This window comes from Cetorhinus maximus, chromosome 33 (genome assembly GCF_964194155.1).
Source record: "Cetorhinus maximus chromosome 33, sCetMax3.hap1.1, whole genome shotgun sequence".
NCBI lineage: Eukaryota > Metazoa > Chordata > Chondrichthyes > Lamniformes > Cetorhinidae > Cetorhinus > Cetorhinus maximus.
In genome coordinates, this window is record NC_135911.1 from 618,763 (window position 1) to 638,284 (window position 19,522).

The following is a 19,522-nucleotide window of genomic DNA, read 5'->3' on the forward strand; positions in this document are numbered from 1 at the left end:
AGTTCTCGCAGTGCCTCCTTTCTTACTGAACTGGGAATAAGGTCCTGAACAGACTCTCGGAAATCTCTCCCCTCTCTGCCCTTTAAACTACTACTATCCCAATCCAAATTCACGTAATTAAAGCCCCCCATTGTAACTCCTCTTTGGTTATTGCACTGCTTCGTAACTTCTCTGCAAATTTGCTTTTCCACATCTTTACCACTTGTTACTGACCTCTGGACTGCACTGAGCAATATATTTGCAGCTGTTTTATAGCTCAGACCTAGCTAGGTGGATTCTGCCCTTGGCCACCCTCTCTGTCCAGCACTGAGATGTTCTGCTTCATCAATGCCAGCACCCCTCTCTTGTTTCTTACTTCCCTCTTTCCTGAGTACCTTGTATCCAGGAATACTTCATACCCGGTCCTGTCCTTCTCTGAGCCTGGTCTCAGTTATAGCCACGACATCCTATTTCCACCAGGCAATTTGTTCTGGTCACTCACCAATCTTAATTGCCACAATCATTCACTATTTCTCTGATTGATTCATGGCATGGGGTTTGGGATAGTGGTTGTTTAAAGGGCAGAGGGGGGAAAGAGTTCCTAGAGTGTGTCGCTGACTTGGCCAGCATTTATTGCCCATCCCTAATTGCCCCTTGAGAAGGTGGTGGGTGAGCTGCCTTCTTGAACCGCTGCAGTTCCATGTGGTGTAGGTACACCCACAGCGCTGTTAGGGAGGGAGTTCCAGGATTTTGACCCAGCGACAGTGAAGGAACGGCCGATATATTTCCAAATCAGGGTGATGAGTGACTTGGAGGGGAACTTCCAGGTGGTGGTGTTCCCCATGTGTCTGCTGCCCTTGTCCTTCTAGATGGTAACAGTCGTGGGTTTGGAAGGTGTAGTCTGAGGATTCACATACATGCGCCTTAACCCTAATCTAGACTTTATTACTATCTCCCTTATGCTGAATCCACCTTGTTTACCGTGTCCTACTTTGGTTCTCTCTGTCACTGCCAGTATTCTGTACACCTCGGCATTCCTCTCTGATATCACCCCCTGGTCCCAACAGTCAGGATATATTCTCACAAAGGGGAAAGGTAGGAAATAACTTAAATCCAGGGCTTCCTGGATGATGGAAGAGATGATGGATGATGAAGAAAAAGGAAAAAATAAATGGTAAACCCGAGGATTGGGAACATTTTATAATTCATCAAAGGAGGACCAAGAAAAAGGTTAAGAAGGGGAAAGTAGGATATGAGAGTAAACTAATGAGAAACATTAAATCGGGCTGATTAAAAGATCAGCAAAAACAAACGTTGATCCATTCCAAGCGGAGACAGGAGAATTTCTAGTGGGGAATGAGGAAATGGCGGAGAAACTAAACAAATCCTTCACGTCTGTCTTCAGAGAGGAAGGGACTCAAAACCTCCCAGAAATAATGGAGAACCAGGAGACTTGTGTGAACAAGCAACGGCAAGATATTAATATTCGTTTTAAAAAAGGTACTAGAGAAATAAATGGGTCTTAATGTAGATAAATCCCCTGGACCTCATGATTTGCATCCCAGAGTGTTGAAAGAGGTAGCTGCAGAGATAGGAGATGTATCGGTGATCACCTTCCAAAATTCTATACACTCTGAAATGGTCCCTGCAAATTGGAAGGTGGAAAATGTAACCCCACTAGTTAAGAAAGGGGGGATTGCTTTAAAATTCCTCTACTCAAAATCACCTGTAATAAAGGCCAACATACTATTTGCCCTCTTGACTGCTTGCTGTCCCTGCATGTTGGCTTTCAGTAGCTCGTGAACAAGGACACCCAGGTCCCTTTGAAATTCAACACTTCCCAGCCCCTCACCATTTGAGAAATACTCTGTATTCCTGTGTTTCCTACCACATCACATTTCTCCACATTGTATCCCATCTGCCCAATGTTCGACCGCTCATCCTCCAGGCAACGCACACTCCCACATAGTTTTATGCCATCTGCAAACTGGGAAATATTACATTAAATCCTCACGTTCAAATCACGGGTACAGATTGTGAATAGTTATGGCCCAAGTGCTGATCCTTGTGGTAACCCACCAGTCATAACTTGCCAACCTGAAAATGACGCATGTATTTTTACTCTCTGTTTTCTGTCCATTAGCCAGTTCTCAATCCTTGACAACACATTCCCCCTCAATCCCATGTGCTCCAATTTTGTTTTACTAACCTCCTGTGTGGGACAAAGAACAAAGAACAAAGAAAAGTACAGCACAGGAACAGGCCCTTCGGCCCTCCAAGCCTGCGCCCATCATACTGCCCGTCAACTAAAACATTTTGCACTTCCGGGGTCCGTATCCCTCTATTCCCATCCTATTCATGTATTTGTCAAGCTGCCTCTTAAACATCACTATCGTACCTGCTTCCACCACCTCCTCTGGCAGCGAATTCCACACACTCACTACCCTCTGCGTAAAAAACTTGCCCCACACATCTCCTCTATAGTTTTCTCCTCTCACCTTAAATCTATGTCTCCTAGTAATTGACTCTTCCACCCTGGGAAAAAGCTTCTGACTATCCACTCTGTCCATGCCACTCATCATTTTGTAAACTTCTATCAAGTTGCCCCTCAATCTCCGTCGCTCTAGTGAGAACAATCCGAGTTTCTCCAACCTCTCCTCATAGCTAATAACCTCCAGACCAGGCAGTATCCTGGTAAACCTCCTCTGCACCCTCTCCAACGCCTCCATATCCTTCTGGTAATGTGGCGACCAGAATTGCACGCAATATTCCAAGTGTGGCCTAACCAAGTTTCTATACAGCTGCAGCATGACTTCCCAGCTTTTATACTCAATACCCCTGCCGATGAAGGCAAGCATGCCATATGCCTTCCTGAATACCTTATCCATCTGCGTTGCTACTCTCAGTGACTTGTGGACCTGTACACCCAGATCCCTCTGCACATCAATGCACTTAAGGGTTCTTCCATTTACTGCATAATTCCTGCCTGTATTAGACCTTCCAAAATGCATTACCTCGTATTTGTCCAGATTAAACTCCATCTGCCATTTCTCCGCCCAAGTCTCCACCCGATCTATATCCCGTTGTATCCTTTGGACCTTATCCAAAGCTTTCTAAAAATCTAAGCACGCTACATCTACCAGTTCCCCCTTACCTATTCTGCTAGTTACATCCTCAAGAAACTCCAATAGGTTTGTAAAACATGACTTCCCTTTCACAAACCCATGTTGACTCTGCCCAATCCCACCATTATTTTCTAAGTGTCCTGTTATTACATCCTTTATTATAGATTCTTGCATTTTCCCTACAACTGATGTCAGACTAACAGGTTTGCAGTTCCCTGTTTTCTTTCTCCCCCCTCCTTTCTTAACTAGTGGGGTTACATTTTCCACCTTCACATATGAGGAACGTTTGAGGACTCTGGGTCTATACTCGATGGAGTTTAGAAGGATGAGGGGGGATCTGATTGAAACTTACAGAATACTAAAAGGCCTGGATAGAGTGGACGTGGGGAAGATGTTTCCATTAGTAGGAGAGACTAGGACCTGAGGGCACAGCCTCAGAGTAAAGGGAAGACCTTTTAGAACAGAGATGAGGAGAGACTTCTTTAGCCAGAGAGTGGTGAATCTATGGAATTCATTGCCACAGAAGGCTGTGGAGGCCAGGTCATTGAGTGTATTTAAGAGCGAGATAGATAGGTTCTTGATTGGTAAGGGGATCAAAGGTTACGGGGAGAAGGCGGGAGAACGGGGTTGAGAAACTTATCAGCCATGATTGAATGGCGGAGCAGACTCGATGGGCCGAATGGCCTAATTTCTGCTCCTCTGTCTTATGGGTCTTATGGTCTTCCAATTTGCAGGGACCATTTCAGAGTGTATAGAATTTTGGAAGGTGATCGCCGATACATCTCCTATCTCTGCAGCTACCCCTTTCGACACTCTGGGATGCAAATCATGAGGTCCAGGGGATTTATCTACGTTAAGTCCTATTTATTTCTCTGGTACCTTTTTGCTAATATCTTGCAGATGCCCGTTCACATTAATCTTTTGATTCTCTCATTATTTCTGGGAAGTTTTTCGTATCTTCCTCTCTGAAGGCTGACACAAAGTATTTGTTTAGTTTCTCCGCCATTTCCTTGTGCCCCACTATAAATTCTCCTGTCCCTGCTCTGTTTTTGATAATATTTTCCTTTTTACATACCTATAGAAGCTTTTACATTCCGATTTAACATTTCTCACTTGTTTGCTCTCTTATCCTATTTTCCCTTTCTTCATCGTTTTCTCGGTCCTCCTCTGCAGGATTACAAAATGCTCCCAATCCTCAAGCTGACCATATTTTTCCCCTTTTTTACTCTAATCTCTATCTCTTTCATCTTCCGGGAAGCTCTAGGTTTTTTTTGCTTCCTTTTCCCCTTCATGGGTATATAAGACGTCTTATTGCAATGATACAGGGCCTTGGTGAGACCGCACCTGGAGTAGTACGTGCAGTTTTGATGGTCTTACCTAAGGAAGGATACACTTCCCATAGAGGGAGTGCAATGAAGGGTCACCAGACTGATCCCTGGGGTGGTGGGATTGTCGTATGAGGAAATATTAAATAGACTGGGCCTTTATTCTCTGGAGTTAAGAAGAATGAGAGCTGATCTCATTCAAAAAATATTTACAGGGCTCGACAGTGTCATTGATTAAAGGGACATTGATTAAAGGGACATTGATTAGAGGGACATTGATTAGAGGGATATTGATTAAAGGGATATTGATTAAAGGGACATTGATTAAAGGGACATTGATTAGAGGGACATTGATTAAGGGGATATTGATTAAAGGGACATTGATAAAAGGGTCATTGATTAGAGGGACATTGATTAAAGGGACATTGATTAAAGGGTCATTGATTAGAGGGACATTGATTAAAGGGACATTGATTAGAGGGTCATATATTAGCATGGATTGAGAATTGGTTAGCAAGCAGGAAATTCCGAGAGTAGGAATAAATGGATCCCTTTTACAATGGCAGGCAGTGACTAGTGGGATACCACTGGCCTCAGTGCTTGGGCCCCAGCTACTCACAATACATATCAATGATTTGGATGAGGGAACGAAATGTAATATTTCCAAGTTTGCAGACAACACAAAACTTGATGAGGAGGATGTTAAGAGGCTTCAAGGCAATTTAGACAAGTTGAGTGAGTGGGCAAATACATGGCAGATGTGGATAAGTGTGAAGCTATCCACTTTGGTAGGAAAAACAGAATGGCAGAGTATTATTTAAATGGTGATAGATTGGGAAATGTTGATGTACAAAGGGACCTGGGTGTCCTTGTACACCGATCACTGAAAGCAAGCATGCAGGTGCAGTAAGTAGTTAAGAAGGCAAATGGTATGTTGGCCTACATTGCGAGAGGACATGAGTACAGGAGCAGGGATGTCTTACTGCAGCTGTACAGGGCCTTGGTGAGACCACACCTGGAGTATTGTGTGCAGTTTTGGTCTCCTTACCTAAGAAAGGATATACTTACCATAGAGGGAGTGCAGCAAAGGTTCACCAGACTGATTCCTGGGATGGCAGGATTGTCGTATGAGGAGAGATCGGGTCGACTAGGCCCTGTATACACTGGAGTTTAGAAGAATGAGAGGGGACCTCAGTGAAACATATAAAATTCTGACAGGGCTGGACAGACTGGATGCAGGGATGATGTTCCCTCTGGCTGGGGGGGATTTAGAACAAGGGGTCACAATCTCAGGATACAGGGTTGGCCATTTAGGGCTGAGATGAGGAGAAACTTCTTCACTCAGAGGCTGGTGAACCTGTGGAATTCTCTACCACAAAAGGCTATGGAGGGCAAGTCACTGAATCAATGTCCCTTTAATTAATGTCCCACTAATCAACATCCCTGTAATAAATGTGCTTTTAACCAAGGTCCTGGAATCAAAACCTCTTTAATCATTGTCTCTGTAATTGATATCCTTCTAATCAAAGCCTCTTTAATCAATGTCCCTTCAATCATTATCCCTATAATCAAAATCTGTTTAATCATTGTCCCTATAAAGGCAAGAGGCAAGGCTGAGGTGTTAAATAAACATTTCGCATCTGTCTTTACCTACGAAGTAGATGCTGCCCAGACCATGGTGACCGAGGGGGTTTAAAATTGATGAGGAGGAGGTATTGGATAGGCTGTCGGTACTTAAAGTTGATAAGGCACCGGGACCGGATGAGATGCATCCAAGAATATTGAAGGAAGTGAGAGTAGAAATTGCAGAGGCACTGGCCATAATCTTTCAATGTTGCCTGGATTTGGGGGAGGTGCCAGAGGACTGGAGAATTGCAAACCTTGTTCAAAAAAGGTTGTAAAGATCTGCCCTGCAATTACAGACCAGCCAGTTTAACTTCGGTGGTGGAGAAACTTCTAGAAACAATAATTCAGGATAGAATTAATAGTCACATGGAAAAATGTGGATTGATTTGGAAGAGTCAGCATAGATTTATTAAAGGGAAATCCTGTCTAACTAACTGGCTGGAGTTTTTTGAAGAGGTAACAGAGATGGTTGATGAGGGCAAGGCCATTGATGTGGTGTATATGGACTTCCAAAAGGCGTTCGATACAGTGCCACACAACAGACTTGTGAGGAAAGTTATAGGTCATGGAATAAAATGGACAGTAGCAATATGGATACAAAATTGGCTGAGGGATAGGAAACAGAGAGTAATGGTTAATGGGCATTTTTCAGGCTGGAAGAAGGTTTGTAGTGGAGTTCCCATGGAGTTCGGTACTGGGACCCTTGCTTTTCCTGAAATATATAAATGATCTAGATCTTGGTGACAATTGCAAAGTTTGTGGACAACACAAAACCTGGGAGAATTGTAAACTGTGAGGAGGACATTGTAGAACTTCAAGAGGACATTGACACATTGGTTAAGTGGGCAGATAGGGGGCAGATGGAGTTCAATGCGGAGAAGTGTGAGATGATACACTTTGGTACAAAGAACATGGACAGGCAATATAAAATAAAGGATACTATTCTAAAGAGTGTGCAGGAGCAGAGAGACCTGGGTGTATCTGTACATAGGTCATTACCAGTGGCAGGACAGGCAGAGAGAGCTGTTTCTAAAGCACATAGTATTCTAGGCTTCATCAATGGGAGCATAGAGTACAAAAGCAGGGAGATTATGATGAACGTATATAAGACACTGGTTAGAGCTCAGCAGGTGTATTGTGTACAGTTCTGGGTGCCACATTAGAGGAAGGATGTGAATACATTGGAGAGAGTGCCGAAGAGGTTTACGAGAATGGTTCCAGGGATGAGACACTTCAGTTATGAGGAAAAATTGGAGAAGTTGGGGATGTTTTCCTTGGAGAGGAGGAGACGAAAGGATACTTGATCGAAGTTTTCAAAATCATGAGCGGTCTGGACAGAGTAGATAGGGAGAAACTGTTCCTGTTCGCAAGTGGTACAAGAACCAGAGGGCCCAGTTTGAAAGGGTTTTGCAGATGAAGCAAACGCGAGGTGAGAAGAAACATTTTCACATGGCGAGTAGTTGGGGTTTGGAATGCGCTGCCTGGAAGTGTGGTGGAGGCAGGTTCAACTGAGACATTCAAGAGGGAATTGGATGATTATCTAAAGAGGAACAATGTGCAAGGTTACGGGGAAAAAGCAGGAGATTGGCACTAAAGTTAAAATGCTCAGAGAGCTGGTGCAGACACGATGGGCCAAATGGCCTCCATCTACACCATAATAATTCTGGGATTCTGTAATCAATGTTCCTTTAATCAATCCCCCTCTAATTAATCCCCCTCGAATCAATGTCTCTATAATATAAATCCCTTAAATCAATGTCCAGTGGTATTAATCCATGTCCCCATAATAATCCACTCTTTACTCAATGACCCTTTCATAAAATGGAGAGGTGTAGCGGGATTGTCACTGCGCCCTGACAATATAGCACTGAAGACTTGTGCTCCAGAACTTGCCGTGCCCCTAGCCAAGCTGTTCCAGTACAGCTACAACACTGGCATATACCCGGCTGTGTGGAAAATTGCCCAGGTATGTCCTGTACACAAAAAGCAGGACACATCCAACCCGGCCAATTACTGCCCCATCAGTCTACTCTCCATCATCAGTAAAGTAATGGACGGGGTCATCAACAGTGCTATCAAGCGGCACTTGCTTAGCAATAACCTGCTCACTGATGCCCAGTTTGAGTTCACCAGGGCCACTCAGCTCCTGACCTCATTACAGCCTTGGTTCAAACATGGACAAAAGAGCTGAACTCCCGAGGTGAGGTGAGAGTGACTGCCCTTGACATCAAGGCAGCATTTGACCGAGTGTGGCATCAAGGAGCCCTAGCAAAACTGGAGTCAATGGGAATTAGGGGGAAAACTCTCTGCTGGTTGGAGTCATACCGAGCACAAAGGAAGATGGTTGTGGTTGTTGGAGGGCAGTCATCTCAGCTCCAGGACATCACTGCAGGAGTTCCTCAGGGTAGTGTCCTCGGCCCAACCATCTTCAGCTGCTTCATCAATGACCTTCCTTCCATCATAAGGTCAGAAGTGGGGATGTTCGCTGATGATTGCACAATGTTCAGCACCATTCGCGACTCCTCAGATACTGAAGCAGTCCATGTCCAAATGCAGCAAGACCTGGACAATATCCAGGCTTGGGCTGACAAGTGGCAAGTAACATTCACGCCACACAAGTGTCAGGCAATGACCATCTCCAACAAGAGAGAATCTAACCATCACCCCTTGACATTCAATGGTATTACCATCACTGAATCCCCCACTATCAACATCCTGAGGGTTACCATTGACCAGAAACTGAACCGGACCAGCCATATAAATACTGTGGCTACAAAAGCAGGTCAGAGCCTGAGAATCCTGCGGAGAGTAACTCACCTCCTGACTCCCCAAAGCCTGTCCACCATCTTCAAGGTACAAGTCAGGAGTGTGATGGAATACTCTCCACTTGCCTGGATGAGTGCAGCTCCCACAACACTCAAGAAGCTCGACACCATCCAGGACAAAGCAGCCCGATTGATTGGCACCACATCCACAAACATTCACTCCCTCCACCACCGACGCACAGTAGCAGCAGTGTGTACCATCTACAAGATGCACTGCAGCAACTCACCAAGGCTCCTTAGACAGCACCTTCCAAACCCACAACCACTACCATCTAGAAGGACAAGGGCAGCAGACACATGGGGAACACCACCACCTGGAAGTTCCCCTCCAAGCCACTCACCATCCTGACTTGTAAATATATCGGCCGTTCCTTCACTGTCGCTGGGTCAAAATCCTGGAACTCCCTCCCTAACAGCACAGTGGGTGTACCTACACCACATGGACTGCAGCGGTTCAAGAAGGCAGCTCACCACCACCTTCTCAAGGGGCAATTAGGGATGGGCAATAAATGCTGGGCCCAGCCAGCGACGCCCACATCCCATAAAAAATGAATAATAAAAAATCAGCGACCCAAAATCAAATGACCTTTAACCAATGTCCCTATAATCAACGACCCTAAAATCCATGACCCTTTACTCGACTTGCCCCTGAGACAAGTCTCTCCTTGGGAATGATAACTAACATGAGGAGTGTAGGGAGAGAGTCTGTGGTCTGCTTTAACACTCATATCCTTATTCTCACATTAGGATGTTAAAATCATGTTGGTGAAGATGTTTGATCCTGCCCCATCCAAACCAATCCCATCCTATCCTAAACAATCCCTTCCTACCCCAACCGATCCCACCTCGTCCCACACAACCACATCCCACCCCATCCAAACCCGCACCACCCCTCATCCCGCCCATTTTATCCCCCCTCACCTCAGCCTGCCCCACCACCCAACGCCTCACACCAGCCCAAGGCCCACACACCCATCCGACCCCATTCCTGCCCACCCGCATCCCTTCCCAACCAATCCCAGACCCACCTCCCATGGTGACGGTGAGGAGTAGAAGTGAGGGTTAATGTGAGGGGGATGGTGTAGGTTTGAGATGGGTTGAGCTTGAGAGTGAGGGGAAAGGAGAGGTGTTTGGCTTCGGGAGTGGAATAGTATGAGGCTGGGGATGAGCGGGTGCTCCTGTGATAGGTTGAGGGTGAGGATAAGGGTGTGTTTGTGGGATAAGGTGAAGGTGAGGGTGTGTTTCTGGGATAGGGTGAGGGTGAGGGTGTGTTTCTGGGGTACGGTGAGGGTGAGGGTGTGTTTCTGGGATAGGGTGAGGGTGAGGGTGTGTTTCTGGGATAGGGTGAGGGTGAGGGTGTGTTTCTGGGGTACGGTGAGGGTGTGTTTCTGGGATAGGGTGAGGGTGAGGGTGTGTTTCTGGGATACGGTGAGGGTGAGGGTGTGTTTCTGGAATAGGGCGAGGGTGAGGGTGTGTTTCTGGGATAGGGTGAGGGTGTGTTTCTGGGATAGGGTGAGGGTGAGGGGGTGTTTCTGTGTTAGGGTGAGGGTGAGGGGTTGTTTTGGGATAGGGTGTGGGTGAGGGTGTGTTTCTGGGATAGGGTGAGGATGAGGGTGTGTTTCTGGGATAGGGTGAGGGTGAGGAGGTGTTTCTGGGATAGGGTGAGGGTGTGTTTCTGGGATAGGATGAGGGTGAGGGGGTGTTTCTGTGTTAGGGTGAGGGTGAGGGGTTGTTTCTGGGATAGGGTGAGGGTGAGGGTGTGTTTCTGGGATAGGGTGAGGGTGAGGGTGTGTTTCTGGGATAGGGTGAGGGTGAGGAGGTGTTTCTGGGATAGGGTGAGGGTGTGTTTCTGGGATAGGGTGAGGGTGAGGGGGAGTTTCTGGGATAGGGTGAGGGTGAGGGTGTGTTTCTGGGATAGGGTGAGGGTGAGGAGGTGTTTCTGGGATATGGTGAGGGTGAGGGTGTGTTTCTGGGATAGGGTGAGGGTGAGGAGGTGTTTCTGGGATAGGGTCAGGGTGAGGGTGTGTTTCTGGGATAGGGTGAGGGTGAGGGTGTGTTTCTGGGATAGGGTGAGGGTGAGGGAGTGTTTCTGGGTTAGGGTGAGGGTGTGTTTCTGGGATAGGGTGAGGATTTGTTTCTGGGATAGGGTGAGGGTGTGTTTCTGGGATAGGGTGAGGGTGAGGAGGTGTTTCTGGGATAGGGTGAGGGTGAGGGAGTGTTTCAGGGATAGGGTGAGGGTGAGGGTGTGTTTCTGGGATAGGGTGAGGGTGAGGGTGTGTTTTTGAGATAGGGTGAGGGTGAGGGTGTTTTTCTGGCATAGGGTGAGGGTGAGGGTGTGTGTCTGGGATGGGGAGAGGGTGAGGGTGTGTTTCTGGGATAGGGTGAGGGTGAGGGTGTGTTTCTGGGCTAGGGTGAGGGTGAGAGTGTGTTTCTGGGATAGGGTAAGGGTGAGGGTGTGTTTCTGGGCTAGGGTGAGGGTGAGGGTGTGTTTGTGGAATTGGGTGCGGGTGAGGGTGTGGTTCTGGGATAGGGTGAGGGTGAGGGTGTGTTTCTGGGATAGAGTGAGGGTGAGGGTGTGTTTCTGGGATAGGGTGAGGGTGAGGGTGTGTTTCTGGGATAGGGTGAGGGTGAGGGGGTGTTTCTGGGATAGGGTGAGGGTGAGGGGGTGTTTCTGGGATAGGGTGAGGGTGAGGGGGTGTTTCTGGGATAGGGTGAGGGTGAGGGTGTGTTTCTGGGATAGGGTAAGGGTGAGGAGGTATTTCTGGGATAGGGTGAGGGAGAGGACGTGTTTCTGGGATAGGGAGAGGGTGAGGGTGTGTTTCTGGGATAGGGTGAGGGTGAGGAGGTGTTTCTGGGATTGGGTGAGGGTGAGGGTGTGTTTTTGGGATAGGGTGAGGGTGAGGGTGTGTTTCTGGGATAGGGTGAGGGTGTGTTTCTGGGATAGGGTGAGGCTGAGGGTGAGTTTCTGGGATAGGGTGAGGGTGAGGGTGTGTTTCTGGGATAGGGTGAGGGTGAGGAGCTGTTTCTGGGATTGGGTGAGGGTGAGGGTGTGTTTTTGGGATAGGGTGAGGATGAGTGTGTGTTTCTGGGATAGGGTGAGTGTGTGTTTCTGGGATAGGGTGAGGGTCAGGGTGAGTTTCTGGGATAGGGTGAGGGTGAGGGTGTGTTTCTGGGATAGGGTGAGGGTGAGGAGGTGTTTCTGGGATAGGGTGAGGGTGAGGATATGTTTCTGGGATAGGGTGAGGGTGAGGAGGTGTTTCTGGGATAGGGTGAGGGTTAGGGGGTGTTTCTGGGATAGGGTGAGGGTTAGGGGGTGTTTCTGGGATATGGTGAGGGTGTGTTTCTGGGATAGGGTGAGGGTGAGGGTGTGTTTCTGGGATAGGGTGAGGGTGAGGAGGTATTTCTGGGATAGGGAGAGGGTGAGGGTGAGCTTCTGGAATAGGGTGAGGGTGAGGGTGTGTTTCTGGGATAGGGTGAGGGTGAGGGTGTGTTTCTGGGATAGGGTGAGGGTGAGGGTGAGTTTCTGGGATAGGGTGAGGGTGAGGGTGAGTTTCTGGGATAGGGTGAGGGTGAGGGTGTGTTTCTGGGATAGGGTGAGGGTGAGGAGGTGTTTCTGGGATAGGGTGAGGTTGAGGGTGTGTTTCTGGGATAGGGTGAGGGTGAGGAGGTGTTTCTGGGATAGGGTGAGGGTGGGTTTCTGGGATAGGGTGAGGGTGAGGGTGTGTTTCTGGGATAGGGTGAGGGTGAGGGTGTGTTTCTGGGATAGGGTGAGTGTGATGAGGTTTTTCTGGGACAGGGTGAGGGTGAGGGAGTGTTTCTGAGATAGGGTGAGGGTGAGGGTGTGTTTCTGGGATAGGGTGAGGGTGAGGGGGTGTTTGTGGGATAGGGTGAGTGTGAGGGTGTCTTTCTGGGATTGGGTGAGGGTGAGGGTGTCTTTCTGGGATAGGGTGAGGGTGAGGGGGTGTTTCTGGGATAGGGTGAGGCTGAGGGGGTGTTTCTGGGAAAGGGTGAGGGTGAGGAGGTGTTTCTGGGATAGGGTGATGGTGAGGGTGTGTTTCTGGGATAGGGTGAGGGTGAGGGTGTGTTTCTGGGATAGGGTGAGGGTGAGGAGGAGTTTCTCGGATAGGGTGAGGGCGAGGGTGTGTTTCTGGGATAGGGTGAGGGTGTGTTTCCTGGATACGATGAGGGTGAGGGCGTGTTTCTGGGATTGGGTGAGGGTGTGTTTCTGGGATAGGGTGAGGGTGAGGAGGAGTTTCTCGGATAGGGTGAGGGCGAGGGTGTGTTTCTGGGATAGGGTGAGGGTGTGTTTCCTGGATACGATGAGGGTGAGGGCGTGTTTCTGGGATTGGGTGAGGGTGTGTTTCTGGGATAGGGTGAGGGTGAGGGTTTGTTTCTGCGATAGGGTGAGGGTGAGGGTCTGTTTCTGGGATAGGGTGAGGGTGAGGGTGTGTTTCTGGGATAGGGTGAGGGTGAGGATGTGTTTCTGGGATCGGGTGAGGGTGAGGGTGTGTTTCTGGGATAGGGTGAGGGTGAGGGTGTGTTTCTGGGATAGGGTGAGGGTGTGGGTGTGTTTCTGGGATAGGGTGAGGGTGAGGGTGTGTTTCTGGGATAGGGTGAGGGTGTGTTTCTGGGATAGGGTGAGGGTGAGGGTGTGTTTCTGGGGTAGGTGAGTGTGTGTTTCTGGGATAGGGTGAGGGTGAGGGTGTGTTTCTGGGATAGGGTGAGGGTGAGGAGGTATTTCTGGGATAGGGTGAGGGTGTGTTTCTGGGATAGGGTGAGGGTGAGGAGGTATTTCTGGGATAGGGTGAGGGTGTGTTTCTGGGATAGGGTGAGGGTGAGGGTGATGTATGCGAGTGAACGATGTTCCGATGAAGTGGAGATTATGGATTTGGATTGAGTGTTGGGGAAGGTTTGATGGTTATGTTGAGGATTGGGCTTTGGTTCGATGTTGTGATGGTTTAATGCTGATGGTGTCGCTTTGTGTTGGGTGTGATGGTGACTCTCTCTAATATTACTCTCCTTCTTTCTCATGTCTAGATTCCCCACATTAAGGTTGGTCCAGAGGAGACGCCAAAATTACAGTACCTGAGATTTGCTTCTATCAGCTTATACCCAAGTAACGAAGACATTAGCCTGGCTGTGGGCAGTATTCTAAAGTTCTCTAACTGCCCCTCCAGTAGCCTCGTCTGTGCCAAGGCTGAATGTAAGGACACAGAGTGCTGCGTCTGTGTGTGATCACTCACTATAGACCACAAACTAACACCTCATCATCCTCCACACTCCTGGTCATTCTCTCCTTCGGCGTTTTCAATCTACATCTCCGGACATCTGATTGCCTCTCCACTCAGCTCACTCTCTTCGTTTACCCCGAAACCTCTCCCTCCTAGAAACTTCCAGGCCTACATTCACAGCTACCCATCTCTCCCCCCCAGGCCTCCCTCTCTCTCGCTCAGTGTTGAGCACAGAATATTCCAACTCTGATCATATCCACTTATCTCTCACCAGCCTCTCCCTTTCCATCCCTCTGTCTACCCCTGAAATAAACTACGAACATATGAATTAGGAGCAGAAGGAGGCCATTCGGCCCCTCGAGCCTGCTCCGCCATTCAGTAAGAGCATGGCTGATCTGACTGTGACCTCAACTGTACATTCCCACCCACCCCCCCTTAACCTTTGACTCCCTTGTTAGTCAAGAATCTATCTACCTCTGCCTTAAAAATATTCACTGACCCAGTCTCTACTGCTCTCTAGGGAAGAGAGTTCCCAAGATTCCCATCGCTCTGAGGGAGAAAGAATTCTTCTCATCTCCATCTTAAGTAAGAGACCCCTTATTTTTAAACTGTGCCCCCCTGGTTCTAGGAGGAGAAAACATCCCCTCAGCCTCCACCCTGTCAAGTCCCCTCAGGATCTGATATGTTTCAATAAGATCATCTCTCAATCTTCTAAACTCCAATGAGTACAGGCCCAACCTGCTCAACCTTTTCCTCATAAGACAAACCCCTTCATTGCTGGAATCAGTTGAGTGAACACTCTCTGAACTCTATTCTCTCTCTCAAGTCATTTACAATGGTGCTTTCTAATGCCTGACTGACAAACCTTTGCCCCCTCCACAGTTATCAATGTGCCTAATCCCTTCCTGCATCTTGTGGTGCAGTGGGTAGTGTCCCTGGCTCTGAGCCAGAAGTTCTGGGTTGAAGTCCCACCCCAGCCCTGGGTAGCCATGGATGGTGTTCATGACCACCAAACAGGTTGGTGCTTACGTGAAAAAATGCTGGAAATACTCAACAGGTCAGGCAGTGTATGTGGACAGCGAAACAGAGTTAATATTTCAGCTGAGATGATCTTTTGTCAGGGCTAGTGCCTCATTCACTGCCACTTGTTCTCTTGCAATGCCCACTTTGAAGTTCTGCTCTTCTCTCTGACGCGATTTCCCTTTCTCTCTTTTACTTTCTTCATTTCTTTCTTTCCCTTTCCCTTAACGTGTTTGCACTGATCCCCATCAGTCTCTCTCTTTCTCTCTCTCTCTCTCTTTCGAACTCCTTTGTCATGATAAAGTAATGATTTAATACCTTGGGCTTATTTACTGCACAAGACACAAGGTACCAATCGCTCATGAGAGATTGGGTAAAGACGTCGTGTGTTCATTATTGAGACTAGGCGCATGAGAATAGTTATACATTGGGATAAAGCTGGGAGACATCAGAGCTGTGCGTGTGTGCCCTGCTCAAAGCAAAAGTGAAACTAAGACTGGATCACGTGACATATTTCCCTTCGAGTGATGTCATGCTTATATCCCTTAAAGGTATATTCCAATGTCCCCCTTTCTTTTTAAAGATACTCTTCTACCTTCCAAAGAAGTATAACTATTGACAATACACATTCATGTTTAGTTACCATTAAATATTTGTGTAGAACTGAGGAATCTATGAATTTCTAAAATGTAACACCCAGATCTTGTGATGGTAATCTTGTCTGGAGGTTCATTTAATTGCTCACAGTGATCTGTGGGATTGTCGTTCTTGGATCTTGTTCCTGGCTGTAATTGGGATCTTGCCCTCGATGCAGTAGGTGATTGAGGAGTTGGAGCGAACCTGATTTGTCCTCGGTTATGCCTCACTGTTGTACCTTTGTGTGTAATGACTTCATAGGACCTTCATTCCGAACAAATCCTTGTTACCTCGGTTGGTTGCCACATACCTTCTGTGGGATCCTGGATGCAACTTTATGTCTCAACTGCAAACTTGGTAGTTCTGTACCTGCATTTTTATCATGTGCAATGGTCATCTTCTCTTGTCGTTTTACAAGTTGCTCACTAGTTCCTGACAGAGTAGAAGGGGTACGAGTGGGTAAAATGGTACACATTAGCCTGCTGAACATGAGCTTTGCTGGTGAGTTACACTTAAAGGTGTCACTCTCAGTTCTAACATTGTAACGTGTTGACCTTGCCTTGGTCTGTCTACATTTGAGAATTGTCTACACCTCCAGTAGCTCACAGTCATGATCTCACCGTGTGAATCATTCGTTCAGCTAAGCCATTAGGTCTAGGGTAATGAGTAGAAGAAGTAGTGTGATTGATATTCCACTTCTCACACATATCCTGAAATGGCTTACCAATAAATTGTGGACCGTTATCTGTAATGACCTCTCAAGGCACACCAGATAAACTGAAAATAACACTTAGAGTGTGCATGACAACTGCGCTTGATGTGTAGTGTAATTGTCGAATAATGGGGTACTTGGTAAAGTTGTTGAAGATGGGGCTGAAGTCAGTGCCATGCACATGAAATAGGCCGGATGCAATTTTGGACCAAGGATGGGTATGAACTACATGTGGAATCAGTGGTGCTCTGTGCTGACTTGGCATAAGCCCTTGACATGTCTCGCATTTTTTGTCGATGACTTCAATGTCATTGTACATACCCGGCCAATATACTCTTGTGAGTCCTCCGGTCTGATCTCTGCCCACGTGTGAGCGATGAAGTGGTTGAAGAGTATCAGGTCACAGAGATTTTGGTGCGATGATTTGCCTGCCTTTAAAAATGAGTCCCTGGGAGATGCCTGGATCGCCCCGATGTGGGGGATGTTGTTGGAAAAATTGCGGATGACACAAGAAATGGCCACGTTGTGGATAGTGAAGAAGATAGCTGTCGTCTCCAGAACGATGTAAATGGTTTGGCTGAGTGAGCAAAGAAGCGGCAAATGGAATTCAGTCCGGAAAAGCCTGAGGTAATGCATTTGGGGAGGGCAAACAAAGCTGGGAAATACTCAATAAACAGCAGGATGTTGAGAGGCGTTGAGGGAGTGAGAGACATTGGAGCGCATGTCCACAGGTCTCTGAAGGTGGCAGGACAGGTGGATAAGGTGGTAAAGAAAGCATAAGGAATGTTTTCCTTTATTGGGTGAGGTTTGAATACAAAAGCAGGGATGTAATTCTGGGACTGTACAAAACGCTGGTTAGGCCACAGCTGGAATTCTGCGTACAGTTCTGGTCACCACATTACAGGAAGGACATCATTGCTCTGGAGAGAGTGGGGAGGAGATTTACAAGGATGTTGCCAGGTCTGGAAAATTGCAGCGATGAGGAGAGATCGGTATAGGCTGGGGTTGTTTTCCTTGGAACAGAGGAGGCTGAGGGGGTGACCTTATTGAGGTGGACAAAATTATGAGGAGCCTGGATAGGAAAGACCTGTTTCTCCCAGCAGAGAGGTCAATTTCCAGATTTAAGGGGATTGGTGGAAGGATTAGAGGGGACACGAGGAGAAACCTGTTCCCCCAGAGGGTGGTGGGTGTCTGGAATTCGCTGCCTAAGTTGGTGGTTGAGGCTGAAATGCTCGACCCATTTAAACAGAACCTGGATCTGGAGCTGAAGATCTGGGACCTGCCAGGATACGGACCAGGAACTGGAAAGTGGGATGAGAAGTGAGTGGCCAGTTTCTTCTCTTTTCTTGCCAGAATAGACACGATGGGAAGAATGGCCTCTTTCTGCACTGTAATGTTTCTGGTGGTTCGATGGCTCTGAGGCCAAAATGGTCTCGCTTGTGGGTGGACATGCTGAATTGATTCACGCCACCCTTTGTTGATGGTTTTCCAGCTCCTGTGGTGTAGAATTTTTCATTGTTTCTTCTCGTGTAAAATGTCCCCGATCGATTTGGAGAACATCTTCAGGTCCGATGTCAGTGAAGCCAACTTGTTTCTAAGATACAAGCTTTCCCTGAGCTATGCAATCTTCAAAAGGTATCCGACGCGATCATCAAGTGACTGGGCTTGTCCCTAATCTCACAGCCATAACCGCGAATATTCATCGAGAGGTGTTGCAATCTTGGCAGCGCACTGCTCGATGGTTTTCACCAAATCATCTCCAGTGGTTGTTGGTCGGTCCCTACCACAAATCTTTTGCCCAGTCGATAGTTATGAAATCGTATGGTTCTAAACACGGCCGCTAATGTTCCCCACTCGATGTTAGAGTAGTCGGATTGCGTTACAGACAGAGGTTTCGAAACAAAGGAAATCGGATTGTCTTTTTGTAGCCTGTCTGCTCCCAGACCTTCCTGTGAGGCACCTGTCTCCAGGGTAGTCGTCTCCCTAGGATTGTAAAATTGCAATGGTGATGATTCTGATAGAGACTGTTTCAGCGTTTCGAAGAGCTATTGGTGGCCTTCGTATCAAAGGAAAGTCACATCCTTCCTCAACAGCTCCCTCTGCGATGATGAGTTTTGAATGAAATTGGGAATTGTGCAGAGACAAGGAATTAAAGAGAACCGGACATCTTCGAAGATTGTCCTCGAGGCTTCGGCCTGACTTTAATATCCTCCATTTTGCTTGGATTGGGACGTGTGCCAGCACTGAAATAAATAGAACTGAAGAAATCAATCTGTTGCGCATTGATGTCACATTTCAGACTGTTGAACACCCATCCTTCATGATGTACCACTTGCATCAATAAGTGCAGATTGTGGCCATGTTCTTGCTTTATTCTTCCCACAGTGGCAATGTCTTCTGCAATACAGGTGCATCCTAGTACTGCGGCATATAATGCGATCGATGTGAGGCTGAAAGACATCCTGGCTAACAGATAGCCTGAAAGGAAGCCATTGAAAACAGTACCATCTGAATTGGATATGAAATGTATTCAGCTCTTGGGACATCTCCAAGAGATGTACTGACCAGTAGCCATGCTTGGCATCAAGCTTCAAGAAGGATTTTGCACCTGCAAATCTCGGATTTAACTCTTCCAATGTGGGTATTTTGAAAGGACAACATTTCAAAGCCGCGTTGAAACCTTGTGGATCCAGGCCTAGTCCCAATCCATCCTTCTTCAAGTGATGGAGCTACACCAATCCGTGCACTCCTTTACCCTTCCAACAACGCTGTCTTTCTCCATTTTGTCTCGTTCGACCTTCAAGTTTCCTTGTCTGCGGATGCGGCATTTACATGGTGGATCAATTGACAGACTTGCATTCTCCTGCAAATCTCCCCTGAAACTGCAAATTTGTCAAAACATTCTGAATATTTCGCTGTTAGGTCTGAGGATAGGAGTAGTTTCTGAGGTTGATCTGCCTTGTGATGTCTGACTAATTCCGTGGATTGTTACTAGTGTGAGGTCATGACATGATAGTGGACCTCCAATTGCTGGGCTTTTAAT

The 19,522-nt window shown here is 47.3% G+C and overlaps 1 protein-coding gene across 1 annotated transcript in view; it reads left to right on the forward strand.

The window, feature by feature from the left end:
* LOC144671543 (glutamate receptor ionotropic, kainate 5-like) overlaps positions 1–19,522 on the forward strand; it is a 484,710-nt gene that overhangs the window by 225,646 nt on the left and 239,542 nt on the right. The window contains exon 5 of the mRNA XM_078533496.1: positions 13,918–14,083. Within this exon, the coding sequence (XP_078389622.1) occupies positions 13,918–14,083 (166 nt within the window). The remainder of the gene's footprint in view (positions 1–13,917; positions 14,084–19,522) is intronic.